Consider the following 26387-nt stretch of genomic DNA (forward strand, 5'->3'; position numbering starts at 1 on the left):
TGAATACTCTCACTTCTAAAATCAATGGTGAAAAAAGGACACTTCATGGTAGGTGGCAAAGATACGTTCTATGGCTAATAGAAAGTGTCAGAGGGATTTGCTGGGACATTCAGTATCTGTATCTGCTCAAAATTTCTATCATATTGGTCCCAAAAGCATTTCTCCCCATTTTCTCTCAGGGAGGAAAAAAATATGAATTGGCCTATGAATGGTATTATTTTTTAATGCAAACTCATTATTATCTATTTTTCCTAAGTGATCTTATTTTAGGGTAAGAATAGGGATGGGACCCTGATCTGTTATTTCAGTGATATAAGGACGAGGAAACTCCCCCTTCCAATGAAGGTCAGCCCCTCCTCTGCAATTTATAGTTTTAGAGAGTTGCCTAGAATATTGAGAGGTTAAATGTGTTGCCCAAGGTCACGGAACTAACACGTGGCAGGGGCTAGCCTTAAACCCAGGGCTTTCTGGATCTCGGGTCAGTTCTCTAGATGCTATGCCACACTATCTCCCATTTTAAGAGTATTATTGACAATGGGACTAATACAGCATAGGCCTGGATCGAAAATCTTAGACATAATTCCTGTGTCACCAATAGCAGCAACACAAAATCAAAAGTCTAGGCTATCTCAGGATCAAACAACTTAGTTCACGTTATAAAAGCTACTATTATTACAATGTGCTAAAATTATGACATTTGAGCAACCTATCATACAATTCTGATACATACTAAGTCAAATGAAATATACTCTGTGCTTGATAATGTAAGCAATGAAAATGCTGAAACACAGAAGGCCTGATATGCAACTGCAGAATTCACTGAATCTCACAAACGGTGCTGTTCTTTCTTGGTAATGTAGGGAACACTGGTCCACTGTCATTCAACTGTATATGTTCATCTTTTTTTCTAGTAGTAGTGATGGGTTATGCTGAGCCATCATATTGTGGAAAAAACCCTAAATTTAGAGTCAACAGAATTTGTAACAAATCCCAGCTGACACTCATTAACTGTGGTCCAGCCAATTTAGAAAGCATGTTTTAATTCTGCCCCAAAAGTTACTAAACAATATCGACCTTCTGACTTAGTGACTCCACTGCTGGATATGTACATACTCCAAAGAGAAAAATGAATCCAATATGTACATAAAAATTTATAGCAGCTCCTTTTTGTAGTAGCAAAAAAAAGGAAAAAAAACTAAAGGGGTGTCCATCAACTGGAGAATGGCTAGACCAATTAGGATATATAAATGTAATGAAATACTGTTGTTTCACACGAAATGATAAAAGAAAAACCTGGGAGGACTTGTATGAACAGATACAGAGTGAAGCAAGCAATCTGTACAGTAACAACAACAATGAAAAAAATGACCAACCATGATTCCAGGAGATCAGTGATGAAACATACTACTCACCTCCTGACAAAGAGGTTATGGACTCAGGGGGCAGAATGAGCTATATATTTTTTGAACAAAGTCAATGAAGGAATCTGTATTACCTGATTGAGCATATTTGTTATAGGGGTTTTACTTTTCTTTCTTTTTTCTTTATTTTCCAATGGTGGGGTGGAAGGAAGTAGAGGAAGAAGGGAGAGAAAATAAAAGCCTTTTAACTAAAACATACACACACACACACACATATATATATATTTTAAATGACACTAAAAACATGGGAAAGTCATTTAATTTCCCAGAGCCTCAGATTCCCCAAATGTAAAATAAGGCTAATGGTAACAACATTCTACCTATCTCACAGGGCTGTTGTGACTTGTATAATCTATTCACTACTAAATGGTAAGAAACTGCATTTAACAAGTAAATGATGCCAAGTTACAGTTCACCACGTTATTCACCATTTAGAGAGGACATGGAGTCAAACTGAAGAATAAAATGTACATTTTTTGGCATGTCCAATGGGGAAATTTGTTTTGCTTGACCACACACGCACACGCCCCTCTTACAGGTTTTTTTCTTTTTCCTCAATCTGTAGGGTAAGGAGAGAGAGGAGGTTGGGATGGGGTTGCTCCTCCTCCCAAAGAAAGAAAACAGCATCAAAGCATGTTTTTGAAATGGCTGGAATATTTCCCTCCTCCACTTGGCCTATTAATCTCCCCAGCTTCCTCTAACTAAAATCCTTTCATTTACTGGAAGCCCTCTCCAACCCCTCTAAATTCTGGTGTCTTCCCTCTCTTAATTACTCCCTACTCATTCAGTACATAGCTTGCTTTGTATATATTTGTTTATATGTTGTCTCTTCCATTAGATTATAAGCTCCTTGAGGGTAAGGACTGTCTTTTGCCTCCTCTTTTTGTATTCCCAGAGCTTAGTACAATGTCTGGCACACTGCTGCTTAAAAATGTTGACTGATTGACGGAAGGAGTCACAGACCAGCAGAAGAGCTTTGAAAGTTACATGCTGAATTTATACTTTGTTGGTTTTTTTTTTAAAACAAGCTACATATAACGGAGATTCAAAATTTCATATTCCTCTCTACTCTACTGCGTGTAGGGAAGTATTCATTTTAGTTAATGTTTTTTAAGTTAAGAATTTTTTTTAAAGCACAAAGAGGAGCTCAGATTCTTTTTTGTCTTGACTTTTTACGAGAGACAACGAGCCATGGGCAAGTCATTTCATCGCTAAGATCTCAGTTTCATCATCTCATCAACATAGGCATGATAGCAGTTACAAAACTCACCCCAAAGGGTTGTTGGGAAGACCAAATAATATATCCAAAATGATAAAAAATAAATGTAAGTTATCATTTACACATATTTCAGAAGATACAGTCACTTCCAAGAGGTAAAAGGAAACATACCCTTGAGTTTTTTGGTGCCAGTCGGCCTGAATAAGATTGGAAGTATGGATGACAACTCGAAGGCCTTCTTCATATAATAGCAGCATCATTTTCCTTTAAAAAAAAAATAGGAGTATGAATGGATAGTCAGAGGTACCTTCAGAAACATATAGGGTTCTAGTGATCCCAATCCCAAATAAGGATTTGATAATTTAGAGTAGACGAAGAATCTCTACTGAATCATACACTGAAATTCTAATAGCATTCTTTATCATTTCAATTCTTCCTCTATTCTATAACATGGAAGACAGTGAAATGATGGGTAAAAGATACATAAACTTACCAAGAATGTTAATAGAACAATTTTTCAGAGTGCAATTGTTACCTGACATTGTCCACCAGAAAAAGCCCAAATAAGTCAACCTAGAATTCAGATCATCCCAAAATAGACCTGTCCTAGTCTATTACCCATTATTTCTTAATAGGAACTCTTCACTTCTGTACAGCCAATCTCTTTTCTATCCCTCCCACCCACCACTTTAATTTCCATCTCCTTAGCTTTGCTCATGTTATTTTTTTCCCCTGCACACAAATGTCCTTTTCTTTCCTCTCTGTCAGCCCAAACTCCATATTTCCTTCAAGAGGTAGCTCCAAAAACCAACACTTCTCTGAAGTATTCCTTATAATCCTACCCAACAAAGTTTCTATTATTTGATTTCTAAGAGTATTTGGTCTGGACTGAATAATCTGACACTTCAATCAAGCAGTCAATGTTTATTAAGTGCCTAAGTGACAGGAATATAAGCAGCATCTCATAAGCCTCAGTATTAAGCTATTAAAGCTTAAAAGTATATTCAGACACTTGTAGGACACCCTATACTGTTCCCTAATTGTTTGATATAGCCAAGATTTTTCTCTCCCTAGCTGAAATGTATAAAAATTCTCCAAGCGGGTACATGCCATTAACCTAATATTTAGTTGCAGTTTTTGATACACAGCCTGACACTGGATGATACAGTGTCATATTTTTTTTTCATATTGTTTGAAATATCCAAGATTTATCTCCCAAGATGGAATATAAACCTTTCAAGGTCAAGAATCATGTCATTAACTTAATAACCAGCTTTTATATAACACCTGATTGCAAAGAGCTTCAAATGTTATTTACTTGATCCTCACAACAACTCAGTGAGGTAGATACTATTATTATCCACATTTTATAGATAAGGAAACAGGTTGAGAGAGGTTAAATGACTTACCGATTGTCAACACAACTAGTGTTTAAGGAAGGATTTGAACTCAGGTCCTACTGCCTCTAGGTCTAAAGCTCTATCCACTATATCACCTAGCTACCTCTTTTATATACACCAAAGTGTGGCGCCCAACATTACTGATGTGACTCTACACACAAATAATATAATCCAATTCAACAAACATTACCTGAGCACCCAATATATGTCAAATAATGTCCTAAGGACAAGGGGCAGCTAGGTGGCAGAGTGGATAGAGTTCTGGGCCTGGAGTCAGGAAGACTCATTTTCCTGAGTTCAAATCTGGCCTCAGGCACTTACTAGCTGTGGGACCCTGGGCAAGTCACTTAACCCTGTTTGCCTTAGTTTCCTCATCTGTAAAATGAGGTGGAGAAGGAAATGGAAAACCATACCAGTAACTTTGCCAAGAAAACGCCAAAATGGGGTCACCAAGAGTCAGACACAACTGAAAAGAACAAACTTCTACAACAAAAAGCACAATAAAGAAGACGATGTCCCTGACCTTAATAAATTTATAATCCGGTTTGAGGGAATAAAATATGCACCTACACAGCAATAATAAAAAATAATGTCATGGCTGAAAAGGGACATGGCAAAGCATTATAAATATTCACTGGGAAGGTATGGGACACAATTGCCCTGAAGAAGGATCTGGGAAGACTACAAGGAAAAGGTGGAATTTGAGCTGGCATTGCAAAGTGCAGAAGTAGAACTGCAAAGAAAGGTGTGGAAGAAGGGCACAGAGAACACCCTAAACTAAAGAATAAGGGAGGGGGAAGCCCAGCATGTGCTCAAGGAATGGCACGTATGAAAACCTCCCAATGCAAAGGAAAGATCACCCTGAGAGGATGACTTGCTCAAGATCACAAAAGAAAGAATTACCATATATGTGAATTTCATTCAAGCTGCTCAGCACTAAACCGGTATCTAGCTAAAAGAACTACAGCTTTTTTAGCTGTCCTCTTTCAATGTATGAAAGGTACTCACTGAAATCTAGGCCAATTTATATGCACAGTCATGAATTTATCAACTAAAATGAAGAACAGGCTAATGCTAGACACAGGATACAAATCTGCCAAATAACTGCATCCACCAGGGTCAGTGAACTCTGATCACAGGAAATATAAAGCAATTTAGGGGCAAACAGTTTATCATTTTGTTTTTAACAAATAAAATATGGTGTGTGAGTAAGGCTAAAGGCCACATCTTAGATGGGGCTTCCTCTTAGAAGTGTAAATCCAGATATGATTCTAATCTTATGACTGTAGGATTTAGAGCCATATGGGTCCATCAAGATCCACTCTCATTGTACAGATAAGGAAAATCAGGAAAAAAATCATAGTACGATCACTTACTTTCAGATTTGTTGCGAGGAACATTTAAATTTAAATTAAACATTTCAATGAGATAATATGAATAAAGTGACCTGTAAACCTTAGAATACTATAGAAATGTCAGCTGTTATTATTTTCATAGTTTTTTCTTTTTTTTTTCTAGAGAGGCAGTATGTTATGGACTGGATACAATACTAGACTTGAAGAAAGTTTGTTATTCAGTTGTTTTTCAGTTATGTGTCTACCTCTTCATGACCCCATTTGGGGTTTTCCTGGCAAAGATACTGGAGTGATTTGCCATTCCTTCTCCAGCTCATTTTACAGATGAGAAAAATGAGGCAAATAGGCTTAAGTGACTTGTCCAGGATCACTCACACAGCTATTAAGTATCTGAGGCTACATCTGAACTCCAGCCTTCCTGACTCCAGGTGTGGTACTCTATCGACTATACCACCTAGGTGCCCTGTAAGCCTTAACTACTATATAAATGAAAGGCAGCATTGCATGAACTGGACACAATAGTGGACTTGAAGGAAAACATGCATTCAAATCCCCACTCAGACAATTAATAACTGTTACCTTGCCAAGTCACTTAATCTCTCTGGGCCTCAGTTTCTTCATCTATAAAACAGGGATATTAACATCTACCTCAAAGGGTTACTATATGGATTAAATGAAGGAATCTATACTGGTATGCTAACTAGAAGTAGCTCAGGGGCACAGCAGATAGAGCGTTTTCAATATATCACAGGGATAACAAGGTAAGTCAGTGATCTGGAAGAGTAGACAAGAAAAAGAAACCATTCTGGGTTAGTAATTTATAACCTATGTGACCTCAAATGGGTTACTTATTAATTATAATAAGAACAGTAGCTTACACTTATATGTAAACTTGGCAAAACTCGAGTTCAAATCCTGTCTTTGACAATGATGAGCTGTGTGACCCTAGGTAATTCATTTAACCTCTCTTGCCTCAGTTTCCTCACCTGCAAAACAAAGAGGTTGGATTTGATGGCCTTTAAGGGCCCTTCCAGGACTAAACACAAGTGCTCTGCAAATCTTTAAAAAACATATAAATGTCAGCTACCACTATGATTAATATTAATAAGTAACCTGTTTGAGGTCACAGAGGTTATAAATTGCCAACCCAGAAAGGTTTCTTTTCCTTGTCTACTTTTCTAGAACACTAACTCATCCTTGTTGCCCATGTGGTCCGTGAAAAACAACCCTAGATTAAGAAAGGAGACACTTAGAATCCACAGCTATCTGTGTGACCTTGAGAAAATCAATTCTGCTCTCTAGGCCCATTTCCTCACGGGACAGCTATTAAAATGGCTGGTCGCTATCTTTTCTAGTAGCTCCAAAATTCTATGATCTGTGAGGCGGCATATTTCTCAAAAGCCAGTGGAACTCCTAAAAAACAATCTGAATAACTATCATGAAGCAGTGCCAGTGATAATGATGATGATGACAACAATAGCATTTAGACAGCATTTCTGTTGTTCGGCTGTGACCCCATGGGCTTTCATGTAGGGGGTTTTCTTGGCAAAGATACTGGAGTGGTCTGCCACTGCTCTCCCCAGCGTGTCCCCATTTTACAGATCAGGACATGAATTAAATATGAGTTAAGTGACTTGCCCAGTCACAAAGCTTAAGGTTGGTTAAAAAAAATGCCTTACAAAGATTATCTAATTTTATCCCCACAACGGTCCTGGAAGGTATGTGTTATTGTTGCCATTTTATGGGTGAAGAAACTAAGGCAGCCAGGTTAAGTGACTTGCCCAGGGTTACACAGCTGACAAAGCATCTGAGGCCAGATTTGAACTCAAGGTCTTCCTGGCTCTAAGTCGAGTGCTGTCTATCACCAAACTATTTAGCTATTTGTGATCACTTAGCATTGGTATGTCCATGCACCATCACTGAAAACAGCTTCCCACAGGGCCTCTGGTCTACCATTTGTACATTATTTACACTGAGAGGTAAGAGATTTGGACTAAAAGATGATAGAGGCCAGAAGGGGCCTTGTCACTGCAGCTAAGGCTTCTGCATACAAGAGGCATTCTATCCACTGTGCCAGCCCTACAGTCACACCTCCATTTTAACTGTACAACTTTCTTTCCTCATCTAAACTTCAAACACAAAGACGCATCTTGGCAGCTCGTTCTGAAAGGCTGTAAGGATTTCTAAAAACTTTTGCTAAAACAAGTCAGCTAGGTGGCACAGGAGATAGAGCACCAGGCCTGGAGTCAGCAAGACCTGAGTTCAAATCAAGCCTCAGATACTTACTAGCTGTGTGATCCCGGGCAAGTCACTTAATCCTGTTTGCCTCAGTTTCCTCATCTGTAAAATGAGCTGGAAAAGGAAATGGCAAACCACTCCAGTATCTTTGCTAAGAAAACCCCAAATGAGGTTATGAAGAGTCAGATACACCTGAAAACCACTGAAGAACAATAAGGCAGGAGACAATCCAGTTCTACCACGAAATCCCTACAAGAGGGGAAAAATGGACATAGAAAAGAAGGATCATTTTAACCAAGGTTTGACATCAGACAGGGCTGAAGTTTTTTCCATAGAGAAACTTGGAAAAGTAGTAGATTGGAATTTAAAAATCAGTGAAATGTCCTAGAAGACAAATAATGAAACACAATCTCCTAACCCTTTCTGATATGAGGGAGTAGGCTCTCAGACAAAAAATACTGTACATATCGCCCACTGTGGCCACTGTACTGAATTTTCTTTCTTAAGTGCTTTTCTTTGTCACAAGGGGGTCAGTCTCAGGTAGTAGGTTGAGTGCATAAAAATGAAATTAACTGTGATATATATAGTCCAAAAGCACAGGTAAAATCTATTTTTTTTTAAAATAAGACAGGCATTACACTAGGAATCCAAAGATTCAGGTTCTAGGCCAACTCTGGTATTAACAATTTTGGTGACATCATTTAATCTCCTCATGTGTAAATTAAGAGAAGGGGGGACAAGGTAATTTCTAACCTTCCTTCTAGCTCTAAAATTATTTATAGAAGACAATGATACACTCTGATTGCCAAGTTAGGGGCAAAGATATTCCATCAGTATAGGCAATTGAAGGATATGACGCCCCCAAACACACAAAGGCATTTCCAGGCCCCTGTTAAACCAAAACTTATTTCACCTTAGGTTATTTTCTAATGGTTTAACATGCATGTGCTTTCTCCCTCCAATAAGAGAGACCTGCCTTGAGGGTAGGGACTAAACTTTTGATCGGTAGTTCTCAAATGTTTTAGATTCAGGTCCCTTTTGTACCATCAAAAATTACTGAGGACTCCCTTCTCCCAAAGATCTTTTGTTAATATGGGTTATATCTATTAATATTAAAAATTATTATGAAAATAGTTTTGACTTCAGGGACTTCCTAAAAGGGTCTATGATACCCATTTTCATTACTGAGCACCTTGGGGGTGCCCAGAACACACTTTGGGAGCTGCTGATTTAGATCAAGGGTTCTTTCTTAATCCCTTTAGCAGTCTGGTGAAGCCTCTGGAACTCTTCCCAGAAAAACATCTTTAAGTGCACAAAATAAAATACGTAAGATTACAAAGGAAACCAATTACGCTGAAATAGTACCAAAATATTTTAAAAAGCAAGTTATTGGACTCCAGGTTAAGAACCATGGCTTTAGATATTAGTTGTACCTGTTCCTCAGCCCTTCCCACTCTCTGCAAAGCACCACACACAGTGCTGAGTGCAGAGCAGAAACTTTTACGCTTTTGGGAGAGACAGACCTCAACAATGATGTCCCTTCCTATCAAAGCCTTAGCATCATCATTTTAAAATAGGAGGTGGCACAGTGAGTAGAGTGCTGGCCCAGAATCAGGAAGACTCCTCTTCCTGAATTCAAATCTGGCCTCAAACATCTACTAGCTGTGTGACCTTGGGCAAGTCACTTAACCCTGCTGACCTCGGTTTCCTCATCTGTAAAATGAGCTGGAGAAGGAAATGGCCAACCACTCCAGTACCTCTGCCAAGAAAAACCCAAATGGGGTCACAAAGAGTCAGACGTGACTAAAACGACTCAGCAACAAGCACCTGGCTATGAAAGGATCAATAATTACACTGGTTTAAAAATTCTGTGCATTTTGGAAAACATTGCTTTATGCTCCATGTAAAAAAAATTAATGAGAAACTCAAAATTTTGTTGAAATGGATTTTTACCTAGAGTCAAATGGGAAAATTTTATTAAAACCTGTATTAATAATGGGGAGAAAGTAAAATGAAAGAAAAAATACAAGACCTAGTACCACATGGTTCTGGTGATCACTTTTAATGAGAGCTAATGTAGTGCTGCTACATTTCCTTCCATCACCTAAGAAATCAAACGTAGGCTGAATGGGTGGGTAACTTCTGTATGTGCCTTTACCGACTCCAGAGCCACTCTAAAACAAGTCAGCAAAAGATACGTCTAGAATCACATTTTATAAAAATAGCTGATATTTACATCACCTGAAGCTTACAAAGTGCTTTATGTACACTACTGCCCCAGGGATGTAGCTGCTACTATAAGCCTCATTTTACAGATGAGGAAATTGAAGCTCAGAAAGTTAGGACTTCTCAAGGTGAAAATTTGTTAGTATCTGAGATAGCAAGAGTTAGTATCTAGGGAAGGAATAAAAGCCCAGGGCTCCCAGACTCCAGGCTAAGCACCCTATCCATTATACCAAGTTGCCTCTCATAGGTGTCTCAAAATTACACTTATCCCTTTCACATCGAGACTTTCCCCACTGAGGTTTCAATATATTGCAGGTTGGCATAAGAAGTTAAATGGGAATTTAGGGGGCAGGGGGTTTCATGAAAGCTGCAGGCAACATGCGAAAGCCAGCAGATGACAGAGAGTCTACAACCAAATACTCAACCCAAATTTTACAATAAGGTACTGTAAACACCTGATAAAAGAGAAAGAAAAAATTCAGACTTCTTCTCCAGTATAAAGGGAGGGCCAAAAAATTTTATGTGGATTTTCCAGATTGCATGGGTGCTGCACCCCTAACCCCTGAGTGATGTGGAAATGTGAACTGTAAAAGAAATCCTAGAAGTCATAGGGTCAAATCTATACATGAGCTCACATATCCAGCAACCCCAAGTGGCACCTTGTGCTCACCTAAGAATCTCCGAGAATGAGGAACTCAATTCCTCAATCCCATTTTACTCCACTCCCCCATCTCAAAGAAGCTCAGTTCACTTCAGGGAAGCTGTAACTTTTAAGAAGTTTTTTCTTATATCAATCCAAAATTGCCTCCCTATAAATTCCACCCATTGTTTCTAGATCTACCATCTGGTGCCAAGCAACACAAGTCTAGTACCTCTACAATGCTCTTTCAAATACCTATACACAATTAGCACTTGCCCCCGAACCTCACATCCCATATAGATTTTTTCTTTTCTTTAATTTGAAATGAAATAAATAGCCTAATGTGGACATTTCAAGTCAAAGGAAATTAAAAAAAATCAAACTTTACACAGGAAGGTGCTTAATACAAATTTGATGAATCAGTGAAAATGTCCATTACAGCAGACAACAGAAAATGATACATATACTTTCACTGTTTCGTTGTTGTTCAATAATTTTTCAGTCATGTCTGACTCTTCATAACCCCATTTGGAGTTTTTGTGGCAAAGATACTGGAGTGGTTTGCCATTTCCTTCTCCAGCTCTTTTTACAGATGAAAAAAATGAGGCAACAGGGTTAAGTGACTTGCCCAGGGTCACACAACTAGTAAGTGTCTGAGACCAGATCTGAACTCAGGAAGACTTGTCTTCCTGACTCCAGGCCTGGCACTCTGTGCACAATGGCATCACCTTGCTGCCCATACTTCATTGTACATGGTTCCATTGTTAACTTAGAAACAAATCCTAAAGGAAAATCACCAGGAAAATACCCATTTTCATTACTGACACAGCAAGCCTGAGGCATTTTCATTTGAGCATCCTTAATGATGGCAAATCTTGATACTTTGAAATGGATTTGATTTTTGGAAATGGACAAAAAGTTATTTGGAGCCAAGTCTGATGAAAAAGGTTGATCAAGCTGAGCAATGCTGTTTGCAGTCAAAATCAATATATGGCTTGAAAGTAATGAGCATATGTTTCTTCTGCAGCTCATAAACTGACTCTGGAGGCAAAGTCCAAATAGTAGTCCAGACTGTTAAGCAATGGCAGCCAATCTGGAATAAGTACACAGCACCCTAAGGGGACTTCCTTGAGTGGGGCAAATTTACATTTCAGTATGTAAATGCCAGCTGTTTATTATTAGAAAATAATCACATTTACTTATCATGGGTCACAACCTAACTTTAAGTTTTTCTGTTCAACAAAAACAGCATTTTTCATAAACAAGCTGGATAAATAACCACCCTCAATATAAGTGACTCCTAAAAGAGATCAGTACTCACTGTTACCTGACTCCAAAATCATGTTTGAAATGACAATAAGCCCAAAAGAACCACAGAGTGTCCCCAAAATCTTAGTGTGGTTCTAAGCTTTGACAGAGTATCATTTAAGCTATTCAAACAGCCAACAAAGTAGCTGATCACATTGGACCACGTGCGTAATAACAGATTATTATTTAAGCTAGTAAAGCTTAAAACTACACTAATGATTTTGGGAGACCTTCTATTACTACACTTATTATAAAGGCATGTGCATGTGTGGGTGAATGTGTATGTATATAAACACACACATATACATACATATTAAATAACACATGTATATATGTATTCATATATCTCTTCGTATGTACTATGTGTAAAATATTTATATTAAATATATATTTTAAGTTTAATAATAATATTAAAGATATATTATATATACCATATATTACATATATGCATGTACACATTAACATATATACTATATATATATTCTCTAATACAGAAATCAGTTCTCAAAGAGTACTGATTTGGAGTCAGAATACCTAGATTCCAATGCAGACTCTGCTATATACCACCCATGTGACTCTGAAAAAGTTAATTAATTTCTCTTGACTTCAGTTTATCCATCTGCAAACTGGGAGCATTGAACTGGATAGGTCACTAATGTTCCTCACATCTGTAAAACCCATGTTTCTAGAGGATCACATGTAGGTGGAAAGGACACTTTTAAAGCCAGCTACCCTAATAAAAAATAAGGACATGAATACACGTCTGACGTTCCATACTACTTTTCAATTTCTGTAAGCAAGATATTCCACAAATTTAAAATTATTCTAAACACATCACTGTTAAGGTAAATGAAATCCATTTTTCTTCATTTCCAAAATATTACTTACGTATGATGAGTGCCAAATGCAATATCCAACTTGGCCTAGGGTGAAAAAAAAAACCTTAATCATTTAAGAAATGCATTTCCACTCAAAACATCACACAATCCAACTGAAATTGAGTTTGAAAAGGTTGGCCCTCTATTTTTTTCAATGTATCATCTGCCCTCTAGTGGAGAAAAGCTTGGGCACCAAGAAAGCCCTTTTATGGCAGAACTCAGAGAGACTTCACTTCAACATTAAATTTTAAAAGTTAGGCAGGATGATTCTATATCTACTATATTTCAAATGACCATATTTAGAAATTAGCTTGTGTCATTAAAGCATTAAGAAATACTAATATGGGGCAAAGACAAGGAATTATTTAAAGCCCATCTAGTGGGCATTAAAAAAATTAAGTCACAAAAGTTTTTAAAGTCAAATCATAATACTACCTAGTTGGAACAGACCTTAGCAGTGAGCTAGCCTAACATGCACCTAAACAGAAAATGGGTCTAAAATAAAACATTCTAGTGATGGATTATCTATTACTTTCAAGGAAACACTTTAATTATAAGAAAGTCTATCATTACGAAAAACTCTATCTTCCATTACAATTCATCCATTACTCCCAGTGTGTCCTCTGAGGCCAAGCAGAACAAATCTTTTTTTTTAAAATAAGACAAGTCTTTGTAATAGTTGAAGAGAGCTACCATACGTCCATCCTATCCCTACCACTTCCCCAAGTTTTCTCTTCTTCAAGATAAATATCTCCAGGTCCTTCGACCAATTTAAATTTGTCCTGTTTCCTTACAATATGGGTTCCTATCTTCTAAGGGGCTCTAGACCAGTGATCTCCAAACTTATGGGACTACACACTTCAGCAGTATAAAATTTTTGTGTGCACATCACTAATACATATATTTGCTTATTTATAAACTATATGCAAGGCCTTAGATACTAATTATATGTATTATAAAATACATGCAAGGCCTTAGGTACTAATTATATATGTTATAAACAATATACTAATCCTTAGGTACTAATTATATATATATATATATATATACATATATATATATATACATATATATATTACATATATATAAGATACACATTACAAAATATAAACAAAAATATTAAAAGCTTCAAATTAAGATGCAATAATACTTGATTCTAAAGTCAATAGAGTCACTTGAGTTCACCGAGTAGGGGAGTAACATGGGCAAATCTAGATTGTAAAACACTTTGGCAGCTATGGGGGAGGATGGACTGGAAGGGGGTAAGATTTGAAATAGGAATACCAATCATAGGAGGCTATTGCAATACATCAGGTGAGAGGTGATGAGGGCCTTTATCAAAAAAGGTATATCTTTGTGAACATTAAATTATTCAACAAGTTGTGGTATATGCTTGTGATGGAATACTACTGTACACTAAGAAATGATGGGCTCAATGGTTTCAGAAAAACATGGGAAGGCTTGCACAAAATAATCAGGAGCAAAACAGGCAGAATTAAGAGAACATTGTATACAGTAACAGCAATATTGTTTTAAGAACAACTTTGAGCAAATAAGTTATTTTGAGTATTATAAATACAGAAATTAACTATAAAGGACATATGAAGAAAGACACTATCTGCATCCTGATAACTAGAAGCATGGATAGAATAATCTTACATATCTATATTCTTATTTGTGTCTAATGGTTGTCATCTCTAGGGCAGGGGGGAGGAGAAAGAAAAGGAAAAAAAGAAATTTATATGAAAATTTTATTATATATTGGAAAAGAACAGCAAGTTATGCACAGTAGATTTGCAGTTTCATGTGCAATCATCCTTTTTATTGTAAAATGCTTGTTTTATTCCAAACTGAAATAAAACAAAAGTTTTTAAAAAGGTATGCCTTCGTGAACCAATTGGTCAGAGAACAAATATGGCTTAACTGGACTATTTAGAACAAATTCACTGTTAAGTGCATATTGTGTATAAGGCAACATATTGGGTACCCTTGATGAAAAAAACCATACAGCTCCTTACTTTAAGGAATCTATAATCTGGCTGGAAGGTGCAACAGAAGCTCAAATGAGTATGATACACTGTAAACCGTGACATGGCCCACAAAGAATGATATAAAATGTTACGATGAAATATGAGGCAAGAGAGCACTTTTCAGCTGGGTTACCTCAGGAAAGGCTTCAAGGAGGAAGAGGTAAGTGATCTGAGCCTCGAAAGAAGAGAATCCCAATAGGTGAAGATGTGGAGGGAATGTGTCCTAGGAAGCCAAGACTGCATGGATGTACAAAGGCAGGAGAAGGCAGAATGAGACTGTGATGAACCTAATCAGTCCAGTCTGGCTGAAACAAAAGGTTCATTAAAAGAAGCGCTGGATGAAATAAGAGAGAAAAAGGAGGCTAGGAGCACCTAGGTGGCTCGGTGGATAGAACTCTGGCCCTGGAGTCAGGAAGAGCTGAGTTCAAATCTGACCTCTGACACTTACTCGCTATGTGACCCTGGGCAAGTCACTTAACCCCAACTGCCTCAGCCAAAAAAAAAAAAGCTTGACCCAGATGGCCAGATGTCAATCTAATGACTTCATATTTTATCCTGGGGGCAACAGGTTGACATTTACAATTATAGAGAAAAAGACAGCTATGGTAATATTAGGAAGACTAATTCAATATTATCATGAACAATGCTGTAAAGAATGAATTGGAAAAAAGTGAGACAGGAGACCAGAAGACCAGTAAAGAAGCTACTGCTATAGTCTAGGCAAGAGGGCATAAAGACCTGACCAGGGGTGGTGCAAGTGGAGAAGAGAAGCAGAAGGGACAAAATTTGGTAACTAGACTGATATTAGTGGGATAAGAATGAACACTCAAATGACTCTGGAGGACTAAGCCATCAAAAGAAATAAGGAGGTTGGGAGGAAGGCCAGATTTCTGGGGGGAAATTTGGGGCATATGAAGTTTTGAGATACTAACAGAATCCAAGAGAATTTTCCAGTCATCACAGGTAGCAAAGTGGTACTGGAGCTCAGGGGAAATATGGCAGCTGCCAAGATTCCAGAGTCACCTACAAAGAACCAATGTCATAGAGGTAATAACTGAACTAAAAGGAGTGAATGAAATTGCCAGAAGAGAAATGACAGAATCAGACAGAGCCTTAGAGCCTTGGGAGACACCAATGTAATGATAAGTTTTGTAATCATAGCCTCGTTATCTTCAAACACTAAGAACTATATTCATTTTTAATACCTTTAAATTTAAAAACTAAAATTATAACCCTTTGCCATATAACCCTATTCCATATTATGACAACCACTTTTGACTACTTAGTTAAAAAAACAAAAACTAGTTAACACCTGAGTTCTAGTCCCATTTCTTCCTCCAATCAGCTATGTGTACTTGGACAATTTACTTTTCTTTTGTGGGCCTGCCTCAGTTCCCTCATCTGTAAAATAAGAGTCCTGAAACTAGATGATCTACAAATTCCTTTTCAGTTATGCAATTCTTTGCATCTAGTATATCTGAGTTTCACAAATGAAAGCTTCATAATTAATTGAGGCTTCTATTAAAAGTCTCCTCTAACTCCTCATATATAAACACTTATTAAGTAGTTACTATGTGGCAAATACTGTGCTAAGCACCAGGGATACAAAAAGGGACAAAAGACAGTCCCTGCCCTCAAGGAGCCTTCACTCTGTGTGTACACACATGTGCATGTATGTGTGTGTATATCTGTAATGTACATATACTATATATATGTATGTATATATACATATACACACACACACACACATATGAGATCTCAAAAGATAAAGAAAATACAGAATTGCTAGGGGAAAATCAAGGTTTCTCCTTCCAAGTCAAAGTTGAAAAAAAAAAAAAACAACCCACAAAATACTGTTCATTATCTTCCTGAATTGAAAATTTCTCCATCCAAGGAAATCTTCCTACGAGGTCTTTATTCAACTACAGACTCCTGTAATCAATATTAATTGATAGCTGCTCTTTATTGCTATCTACTCATAAGACCATAAGCTTCATGCAAATAGGCTTCATTTTAACACCCAATGGCTTGCCAAGAAGTACTCAGTAAAACACTTGTTGGAGAAACGGTCACTGTAGTCTCTTCCTGATCCTGGTTGCAATACTTAATAGTAGTTAGTTCCTTTATGCTTACATACACTGATACACTGTCTTCACCATTCTCATATTTCAGAAGCTTCTGGGTCCCTTTACACTCTTCCCACGTTTAGCTTAACGGAAGCAATTCTAATCTGCTCTTACCGTCTGTGTCTTTGATGACCAGGGCAAGGAGTGTTTTGAGAAGGTTATAAGAAAAAGTAATAGGCAGTTTCTGTCAAGAGAGGTTGGTTGATACAGGGTGCACAGAGCAGATGATTGAAGGCAATTCTATTATTGTGTGGCAGGTGAGAGACTATTATATTAGGTGGAAGAAGAGGGATGAAGATCTTTGAAGATAGGTCTAACGATGCAAAGTGAAGGGGGCTGGTCATGCCCGACGTGAAACTTTGCAGTGTGTATTCAATGGCTCATTGTGATTTTTCTCCCTTTGCCTTTTGAAAATACAGGGTCTGTTGGCTGGAAGATCAGGGATGGAAAAATAAGCTGGTACTTTGATATCTGTAGTGAATGAAAGTTTTAGGAGCTAGAAGGATAATGATGGAAAAGGAAGAAAATAGGCTCTATAGGACAGAATCCTAGTGCAAATTTCACTCAGCTAATAGAGGGGGAAGAGGTGATGACAAAGAAGTCACTCACGAGATACTAGTGCCATACATTCATCAGTATGAATAGGCCAAAAATGAAGGTTACACCAGCCAGCTCAAACAACCATTGTCACCAGAACTACCAATAGCATGCAAAAATGATAAAGGAAAGGAAATTATCAATTTAAACATCCTCTTTAAATACTTAACCCTGTCTCTTTCTCTCACAAACACATAAACTGCTCACACAAGAAGACGGATTGTGTCCAAGGACACATGACCCAGCTGCTCACATATTAACAATAATAGCTAACATTTATAAAGTGCTCATATATAGGCACTGTGCCGAGAGCTTAACAATTATTATCTCACTTGAGGTATATCCCTAACTTTTAAAATATTGGGCTCGAGGGTGAAAGGGGGAAGCAGAATCATGCAGCCAACTACAGGACCATAGGTTCAGAGTTGGAAAGGACCTAAGCAATGTTAACATTGGCTCTGCAACAACTATACTATATGTTAGAACTACCCTTCACAGAGCAGCAGGACAATGGAGTTACACAACAACCAGCCGACCAGAAAGATTTCTGATGCTCGGAGCCGCTTGACATACCAGTGATCCTTTTCAAGTGAACTCCAGATGAATCTGGAGATGCCTGTAGCTGCCAGAAGCCACAGAACCAGCCTTGATCAGCTGCAGACTCAGGACCTTGCTCAGGAGTTTCTAAATGTCCTGCTGCCTGGTTTATTGCATCTACAGATGTCTTCTCCCTTAACCCCTGTTCTCTGCCCCTCAACCCCCTGCCACAGCCTCTAGAAACCATAATAGCTCACCCTTTTCCCACTTCCCTCTGGAGCAGCTGAGAACTCTCTCTCCTCCTCTTTGTTCTCTTGGTAGGATCTTCTCTCCCCTACGAGCCTTTTCTCAGACAATTAACACTTTTAATTGGTGTATCAGACTCTGTTTCATTTCAGGTCCCTTTATGGGTCTGGGAAGTCTTTTGCTAACAGCAGCCCTCAAGTATAACCCTCTCATTGAGAAGTGAAGTGACAGGTCACAACAGGCCACACTGCTAGTGTCTGAGGTGAGATCTGAACCCAGGTTTTCCTGACTCCAAAGGCAGAGCTCTATCTACTACTCCATACCACCTCTTAATAGCAATAAATACAGCAAATGGGGGGGAAAATCAAGTAGATGATTTTCTCCCTAACAACTGTCTCAATTCTCTGCTTCTCCGAGTATAAACAACAACAATAACAACAACGATGATGATAATAGCAACAGCTAACATTTATACAGAACTTATTATGTGCCAGGCACTGTGCTAAGTGCTTTATAATTACTACCTCATCTGATCCCCCAACAACCTTCACTTTTATTATAATGGCTATTTTTATAGATGAGGAAGCTGAGATAAATAGATTAAGTGACCTGCCCAGAATCCCACAGCTAGTAAACACCGAAATTTGAACTCACGCTTTCCTGACTCCAGGCCCAGTGCACTATCTACTGAACCACCTAGCTGCCTGGAAATACAGCTGATTACTTTTATAACAATACCATTTAACCTCTTCTTAAATGACTCAGTCCGCATAATATATAAAGAAACGTAACCATTCGTTATAAATAAAAAAATGAATTAATGAAAAAAGCATTTATGAAATACTAATTAGGTGCCAAGTGCTATTCTAAGGGCGAATAGAACAACAAAAACCCAGTTCTTACTCTCAAGGAACTCACATTCTAACAGGGAGGACAAAGTACGGGAGGTTTCAGCAGCAAGTCAGATGGAAAGATTCTATAGTCTTTAAGATGCAGCAGTAATCTTCCTTAATGTTATTTCCACTAATAAAATCTCATCAGTTTCTGATGCTGAACCATTTGACAGAGGCAAGAAATTTCTCTTCAGTAAAGGTGGTTGTAGAAGCAGTTTCTAGGCCCCATCCCTACAGAGGTCCTGGAATGATGGAGACGGAGGCCAGAACTGAAGTAGGACTATTTATTAACTGCAAAGGACACATAAAGAAAGATGCTACCTGCATCCAGAGAAAGAAGTGATAAACAGAAGTGTGTATAGAATAATTTTACATATATAAACATATATATATACACACATACATCTATACATACACACATGTATATACACCTATTTATGCCTAATTATAACCATCTCTAGGTTGGGGGGAAGGGAAGAAAAAAAAATTCACACAATAATTTTATTACATATTTAAAGGAAATAGCAAGTTGTACATAATAGATTTGCAACACTACATGTATAATCATATTTTTTATTATACTATGTTATGAAAATGCTTGTTTTATTCCATAAATTAAAAGTAAAATATATATTTAAAACAGAAAGGGTAGGCTGCTATCTACATTGGTGTTTAAAAAAAAAAAGAACTGAAGTAGGCCTGAAGGTTTGTGAGGATGCTGCCACTCCAAGGGCAACTGGGCTGACCTGCTCACCCATGGCTGTTAGTCAGTAATTGCTGTTGGTGAGAAGGAGGAAGGCAGGCTGTATTCAGCTGCAATCACATTTTAGAAGAAACACAGAAAAACTAAAGATAAAGTCAGGCGAAGGTGACCAGGTTGGCCAAGATTTCTGGAAATCATGCCATATGAAGAAAGACAGAAGGCTAACCCTTATAAATAACCTGTATGACCTGTGTCCTCACACACAAAAAGAGGGTGTTGAAGTAAGTATCTGAAGTCCCATCCGGGCCTCAATTTATGACCCCTATGATTCCATGAAGTAGAAGTATTTAGACCAGAAAACAGATATGATAACTGTCTGCAAGAAGTCTTTCTCACATTCCCTAATCTTAATGCCTTCCCTCCAAGATTATCCCCATTTCACCCTGCCTCTATCTTAATCATTTACAGTCTTATTATTATCTATCTTAGTACACATTCATTTGCACGTTGTCTCCCCCGTTAGACTTTGAAGTCTTTGAAAGCAAGTAGTGGGTTTGATTTTTTTTTTTTTGCCCTTCTTTCTATCCCTAGTGCTCAGTGCAATGCTTGGCACACAGTAGACATTAAATGAAACCAATGGATAGAAGTTACAGAAAGGCATATTTCAAGGCCAGCATAGACAAGGGCTTGCTAATAATCATAGATGTCTAAGAGAAGAATGGGGCTGCTCTAAAAAAAGAGTGAGCTCCCTGTCATTTCGAGTGTTCCAAATGAAGATGAGAAGATGAGATCTATCAGGCATGGGTTTAAACAAGCGTTCTTAACCTGGGGGGGGTCCACAAACTTAAAATTTGGTATCTATATTTCAATATAGTTAGATAAATCTTTTGTATTTTACTTGATGCATGCAGAAGCGTTATTTTGAGAAGGGGTTATATAAGCTTAACCAGATGCCAGAGGAGTCCATGCAAAAAAGTGAAGAACTCCCGTGGCAGAGATATTCCTGTAGATGGGTAAAAAAGTTGGACAAGGTCATCTCTGAGTCACTTCCCAACTCTTAGGTCCTAGCATTCAAGGCTTTAGGTGAAAAGAAGCAGAGTACCTGGCAAAGGGAGATGTTTTCATACGCCTTTGCCTGCTCTTGCAATCGCGCCTTGGCTTCCCTTTTGTCCCCATGCACGAGCAAGATGGGCTTCTTCCTAGAAAGAGATCAGAAACATCTGACATTAACCCCCTGAAACTGACCTGGTTGTGCCAGAGTCAAGGAATACGTCACAGCTTAGAGGAATGTGCTTCTGGTCTGTCTGTTCCTCAGTGAGACAGCAGTGTCTAAGCACAGAGCTTTAAACAGAGCCCTTCTTTAGGAATTCAAAAGCTCAGCAAGTTCACTGGTAGGGATGTTCTCTCCCCTAAGAGAGATTGCAACCCCCTCAATTAAGACCAAGGGTTCTTAATCTTTGATCTGGAAACCTGGTTTTAAAAAGACTAGTTTGACAACTATATTTCAATATAACTTGTTTCCTTGGTAATTCTATGTATTTTATTTAAGCATTATTCTCAGATGGGGGCTCCTAGGCTTCCCCAGACTGCCAAAGGGGTCCATGAAACAGGGAAAAAAAAAGTTAAGAACATTGACAGATGGTCTTCATTACTTGCTGTGGTCAGAAAAACTCAGCACCTGATGGCCAGCTTTCTGATGATATGCCTCTTTGCTACACAGATCCTCAGATGGTATATAATCCATCATCTACTAGAGTTGGGTAGGACAGAGCTTACACTTACCTGGCAGAACCTTCAAGGACCCAGGACTACCTACCACAGTTTCAAGACTAACGAGGAAATGCATCTCCTATCTCTTGCCAGAAGGATGGCTTAGAGGTGCAGAATCAGATGTATGCATTCTCAGATATGTATGGACAATGTGTTGACTTACTGCGATTAACAAAGGAGGGCTTCTATGAGGGGGAAGATTTACTGAGTGGTTTTGCTGCTACTGTTATTAAGGCATTTCAGTAATGTCCGACTCTTTTTGTGACCCCATTTGGGGTACTCCTGGCAAAGATACTGAAGTGGTTGCCATTTTTCAGATGAGGAAACTGTGGCAAACAGGGTTAAATGGCTTGCCCAGGGTCACACAGCCAGGAAATGTCTGAGGCCAGATTTGAACTCACATAGCTCTCCCAATATTTCTACTGCATTATATCTCAAAAAGACAGACCACGGCATGGATGAGAGAGAGTCAGCTCATAGTGTTGGGAACCCTTAAGTTTCAAGTCATGTGGCTGAAACATAGTTTAGCTGGCTTTATGAAGTCACTTAAATGATTAGTGCCCCAGGTAATTCTCTAAGATGGGTTTCTTAATAGGTGCACAGATATTGGGGTCTGCATTAATAGAGGGAGTTTCCTCATTGGGAGTTCTTTATTTCAAAGGAGCACACATATCTCTACACATACATATTATTCAAATACTCATTTTTACACAAAATGCCAACCTTTCCCTTCCCTTTTTTAAACTAAGGCAACACATTTAGCACAACATGGTGGGAAGAATAGTAGACCAAGAAACAGGAGACTTGGGCTTAAGTCCCAATTTAGTCACAAATTCATCATCTGTAAACTACGGTTGGTAAGCCGGCACTGCACACTCACAGGGTTGTTATAAGGACCAAGAAACACATACAAGTATGATACGTGTGTACGTACATGTGTATGTGTGTGTATATACACACATGTATATATATATACATATATGTATATATATATATATATATATACATGTATATATATATACATATATATATGTATACGTGTATGTGTGTATATACGTGTAGCACTTAACCTTAGAGAGCTACATAAATGCTAAATGTTGTTGTTGTTGTCATTACGATCATTATTTCACTGGTGGAAGAACTTCCTTATGCTAATTATTCAAAAGTAGGATGAATGCCCTTCTTCTGGACACAGTGGGCTCCCTGTCATTCTGAAGGTCTTTAGGCAGAGACTGGACAACCACTTGTTACGCACGAAATTAAAGAGCTTCTTGGTAAAGTAAGGGTTGGACTAGAAGGCCTCTGAGAGTCTTTTCAGTTATGAAATTCTGAGCATCTGAAAACTACTTTTCTACCTATATGAAAACACCAAATCCAGTTGGCCTACAGTTCTCAACTATCTCCCTGCCAATCATTTTTAATCTACTTTTCTCAACCCCAGTTGCTATGAGATCCTATCACGTGAAAACATGCTAAAGCCAGGTTTAGCAAGGTTCTGTGTCCTTGACTTGTACTATACAATTATATTCTGCATCATATTCTTTTTTTTTCTTTTTAGGCAATTGGGGTTAAGTGACTTCAGGGCTTGTGCTCTATCCACTGCACCACCTAGCTGCCCCAAAAGTTTGTTGGGGTTTTTTTGGCTAGGCAATGGGGTTAAGTGACTTGCCCAGGGTCACACTGCTAGTGTCAAGTGTTTGGTCTGAGGCCAGATCTGAACTCAGGTCCTCCTGAATCCATGGCCAGTGCTCTATCCATTACACCACCTAGCTGCCCCTCTGTATCATATTCTTGAATGTGAAAGATTCAAAGATGAGAATGGAAGCATAAAAATAGCACCATGAATAAAGCACCATACCCTCACATAAAACAAGACTGTGAGCAAAGGAAAGAATTTAAAAGACAGAAAAGTGCGCTAAAAATTCAACAAGCTGGATGTGTTTTAGCAAGCTTTTAGGTTTAGAACAGATGAATATACATAAAGGCAATCACTTTCCTTACTAAATACTCTTTCAGCCCAAAATTGTACCTCAATCACCTTCTGACATCTGGATTATAATTTGTCCTTATCTATTTCTGAAGAGATCACAAAGGAAGAAGAGAGGCCAACACAGTGTGGGCAATCCCAGCTACCCCATTTATTACCCCTTAGACAAGGGAAGCCACATGTCTTATCTGGGCCTCTCTGAAATGAAGGGGCTGGATTAGATGATCCCTAGTGTTCTCTTAGGCTACAAAATCTTTCAATTCTTAAAATGTCAAAATCTATAGAAGGAATAAAGTGAACAATAAAAGTTTCTCAAAACTCCTACTTTGTTGGTTCAGAAGATATCATTCAAAATAAAAAAGATGGATGGGATTTATATTGGCAGAAATACAATATTTTTAAAAATCATTATGCTTCATAACTTCATGAAACTTACCTGAACTCTAGTGGGTACTGTCTTACAAGCCAGTCTACATCAAAGCAGTAGTTAAACTGAGGAGGAGGCAAGAAAAATAGCATATTAAGTTACCAATACTTTGGTCATCTACTCTATGCAGAGAAAGGTTTAGTCATCAAGTTGAAACACTAAGTTAACCAAGTACTATGAGTCTACAGTATGCCAAGTATAATGCAGCACAATTTACATGGGCTTATTAGTTAACTTGTAATCATTGAAATAGATGGCTATCGACTTAATGTAATATGAGTAATGGCAAAGAATTCATGAGACTCACATCTAATAGCAATTTGATTTGCATCACTGCAACAATCCCCAGACAAAAGTCACTTTCTTTGGGATTCATATTTCCTTTCTATAAGTAAAACTGGTCAGCATTTGGTCAATTTTGAGGGAAAGTTTTACACAATTAATTATAATTGTAAATGCCCTTGAATCATTTATGACAAAAGCAAATAAGACTTTAATACCAAACCACGAGATCAGAAATCCTGATATGTGCAAGATGCATTAATTTTTTTTCTAATTACAAATACAGACCGAGTCAAATCCACAAGCACGATACTTGGGGATAGTCATTTATCCAGCTATAGTGGTAGGCAGGGTAGGCCTACCAGTTCATGTGAGCTAGCTAAGTAGGTAAAAATTTTGTTAAACATCCTAGTCTGAGCCACAGGCCAAAATAAAATGGGTATGGTTATCCGGAATTGGAAAGAGAAGGTATTTCACCAAGAGGATGATCGAATGTATTATTTTTCATCAGACAAAAATCTCAAGCCTATTCTGAAGATCTAAAAAGGTCCTTTTGAGCAGGAATAGTTTTATTCTCCATATTTATATCCCCAGAGCACCTAAAGCACCTAGCATATAGTAGGTGCTTAATAAATGTATGCTAATTGACTTAAATCTAAAGACCTATGAGCCAGCAGAAGCTGGTTCCCATTCTCACTAGTCTTGGCTTGCAAAATTCTGCTGGGCCCACAAAAATCACTCAGGTCCCCACTCACACCTGATAATGTAGTCTCCTTCCTACCTGTTTTTGTAACTACTCTCCTTTTTTTCTGCCACATTCTCTACGTTCTATCGAAGCACATGGATTCCCTTCTATGGCCCATTTTGGCTTTTAAGGGCCCTGTTTATTTTCACACACAACAAAGATGATATTTTACAACAATGTAATTGTGATTTACAGCACCAGAAAGTGAAACTAAATCCAAAGATGAGATCTGGCCTGAGATAATAACTCACATCTATAGTGCTCTCAGTTTTACAAAGCATTTCCCATTTTACGGACAAAGAAACTGAGTCTCAGAAGGGCAAGTGGTTTTCCCAGTCATTCAGCTATGACATGCCCGATGTAGGACAAGAACCCAAGTCTGAAAGTCAAGGGTTCCTTCGACTGCACTAACATAAAAGCTTCTAAGCATTATAGATAATTAATAATATTTGGGTTACATTAAAAAAAATAGATACATAATAGAAAGACAGATATATAATAAAACATAAAAAAACTAATAGAGGCTGGGACAAACTACATGAAGTTCTCAGACACTGTGAGGTCTTCCCATATGAACAAGTACATTAATACAAAGGAGAAGGAGAAAGGTGATTGGGATGGAAATTTACCAGCTGATGGAGGAGGTAAACGTTTGGCAGGTTTTGTTTGTTTGCTTGATTTAAAATTGACTACACCTCTACTTCTCGCTGCTCTCCCCTTAGCACTACCCGATATGTCAATAACAGGCCACAGGCCAGTTATCTGATCTCTCCGAGACCTCTCAGTCTCAGTTTCCTCATCAATGAAATGGGGCCACCTAATCAACATTGCCTCCTGGAGAAAACAATTTATTAACTCACATCAATAAATGACTGTAAATTTTCATGTATCATCTGAATGGAAATGGAGGTTAATTCTGGGAAAGGATGAAAGAGTTAAGGAACCAGATAAAGTCTTAGTAAGGCCTTAGAAGAACTACATATATTTATGTATAATTAATTTATAGTATCCTAAGGAAAACTATGTCAGCTATACAGTTCGTCAATCCTAAAGTAAACAAAAAGAATCCTATTGCAGGAAAGACTAATTCACATTCCTAATTCCCAGCTACTCTTACTTTTGAGGCAATTAAGTGACACAGTGGATGGAACACTATGCCCGGAGTCAGGAAGACCTGAGTTCAGATCCAGCCTCAGACACTTACTAGCTGTGTGACACTGGGCAAGTCACTTGACTGCAATGGCACATGAGACAGTTTGCCTCAGCTTCCTTATCTATAAAATGGAAATATTAGCACCGAACTCCCAGGGTTGTTGTGAAGATCAAATGAAATAATTATAAAGTATTTAGCATAGTGCC

At 38.1% G+C, this 26387-nt stretch overlaps 1 protein-coding gene across 9 annotated transcripts in view; it reads right to left on the reverse strand.

Moving 5' to 3' along the window:
* The window catches only part of TDP1 (tyrosyl-DNA phosphodiesterase 1), a 166252-nt gene that overhangs the window by 124836 nt on the left and 15029 nt on the right, over positions 1-26387 (reverse strand). For all 9 annotated transcript variants that reach the window (XM_021000225.2, XM_021000222.2, XM_021000224.2 and 6 more), the window contains 4 exons: positions 24011-24066; positions 20920-21016; positions 12696-12730; positions 2812-2904 (listed from right to left, as the gene is read on the reverse strand). In XM_021000225.2, the coding sequence (XP_020855884.1) occupies positions 2812-2904; positions 12696-12730; positions 20920-21016; positions 24011-24066 (281 nt within the window). The remainder of the gene's footprint in view (positions 1-2811; positions 2905-12695; positions 12731-20919; positions 21017-24010; positions 24067-26387) is intronic.

Source organism: Phascolarctos cinereus, unplaced genomic scaffold, assembly GCF_003287225.1.
Source record: "Phascolarctos cinereus isolate Bilbo 61053 unplaced genomic scaffold, phaCin_HiC Scaffold_3;HRSCAF=262, whole genome shotgun sequence".
In the NCBI taxonomy this organism is placed as follows: domain Eukaryota; kingdom Metazoa; phylum Chordata; class Mammalia; order Diprotodontia; family Phascolarctidae; genus Phascolarctos; species Phascolarctos cinereus.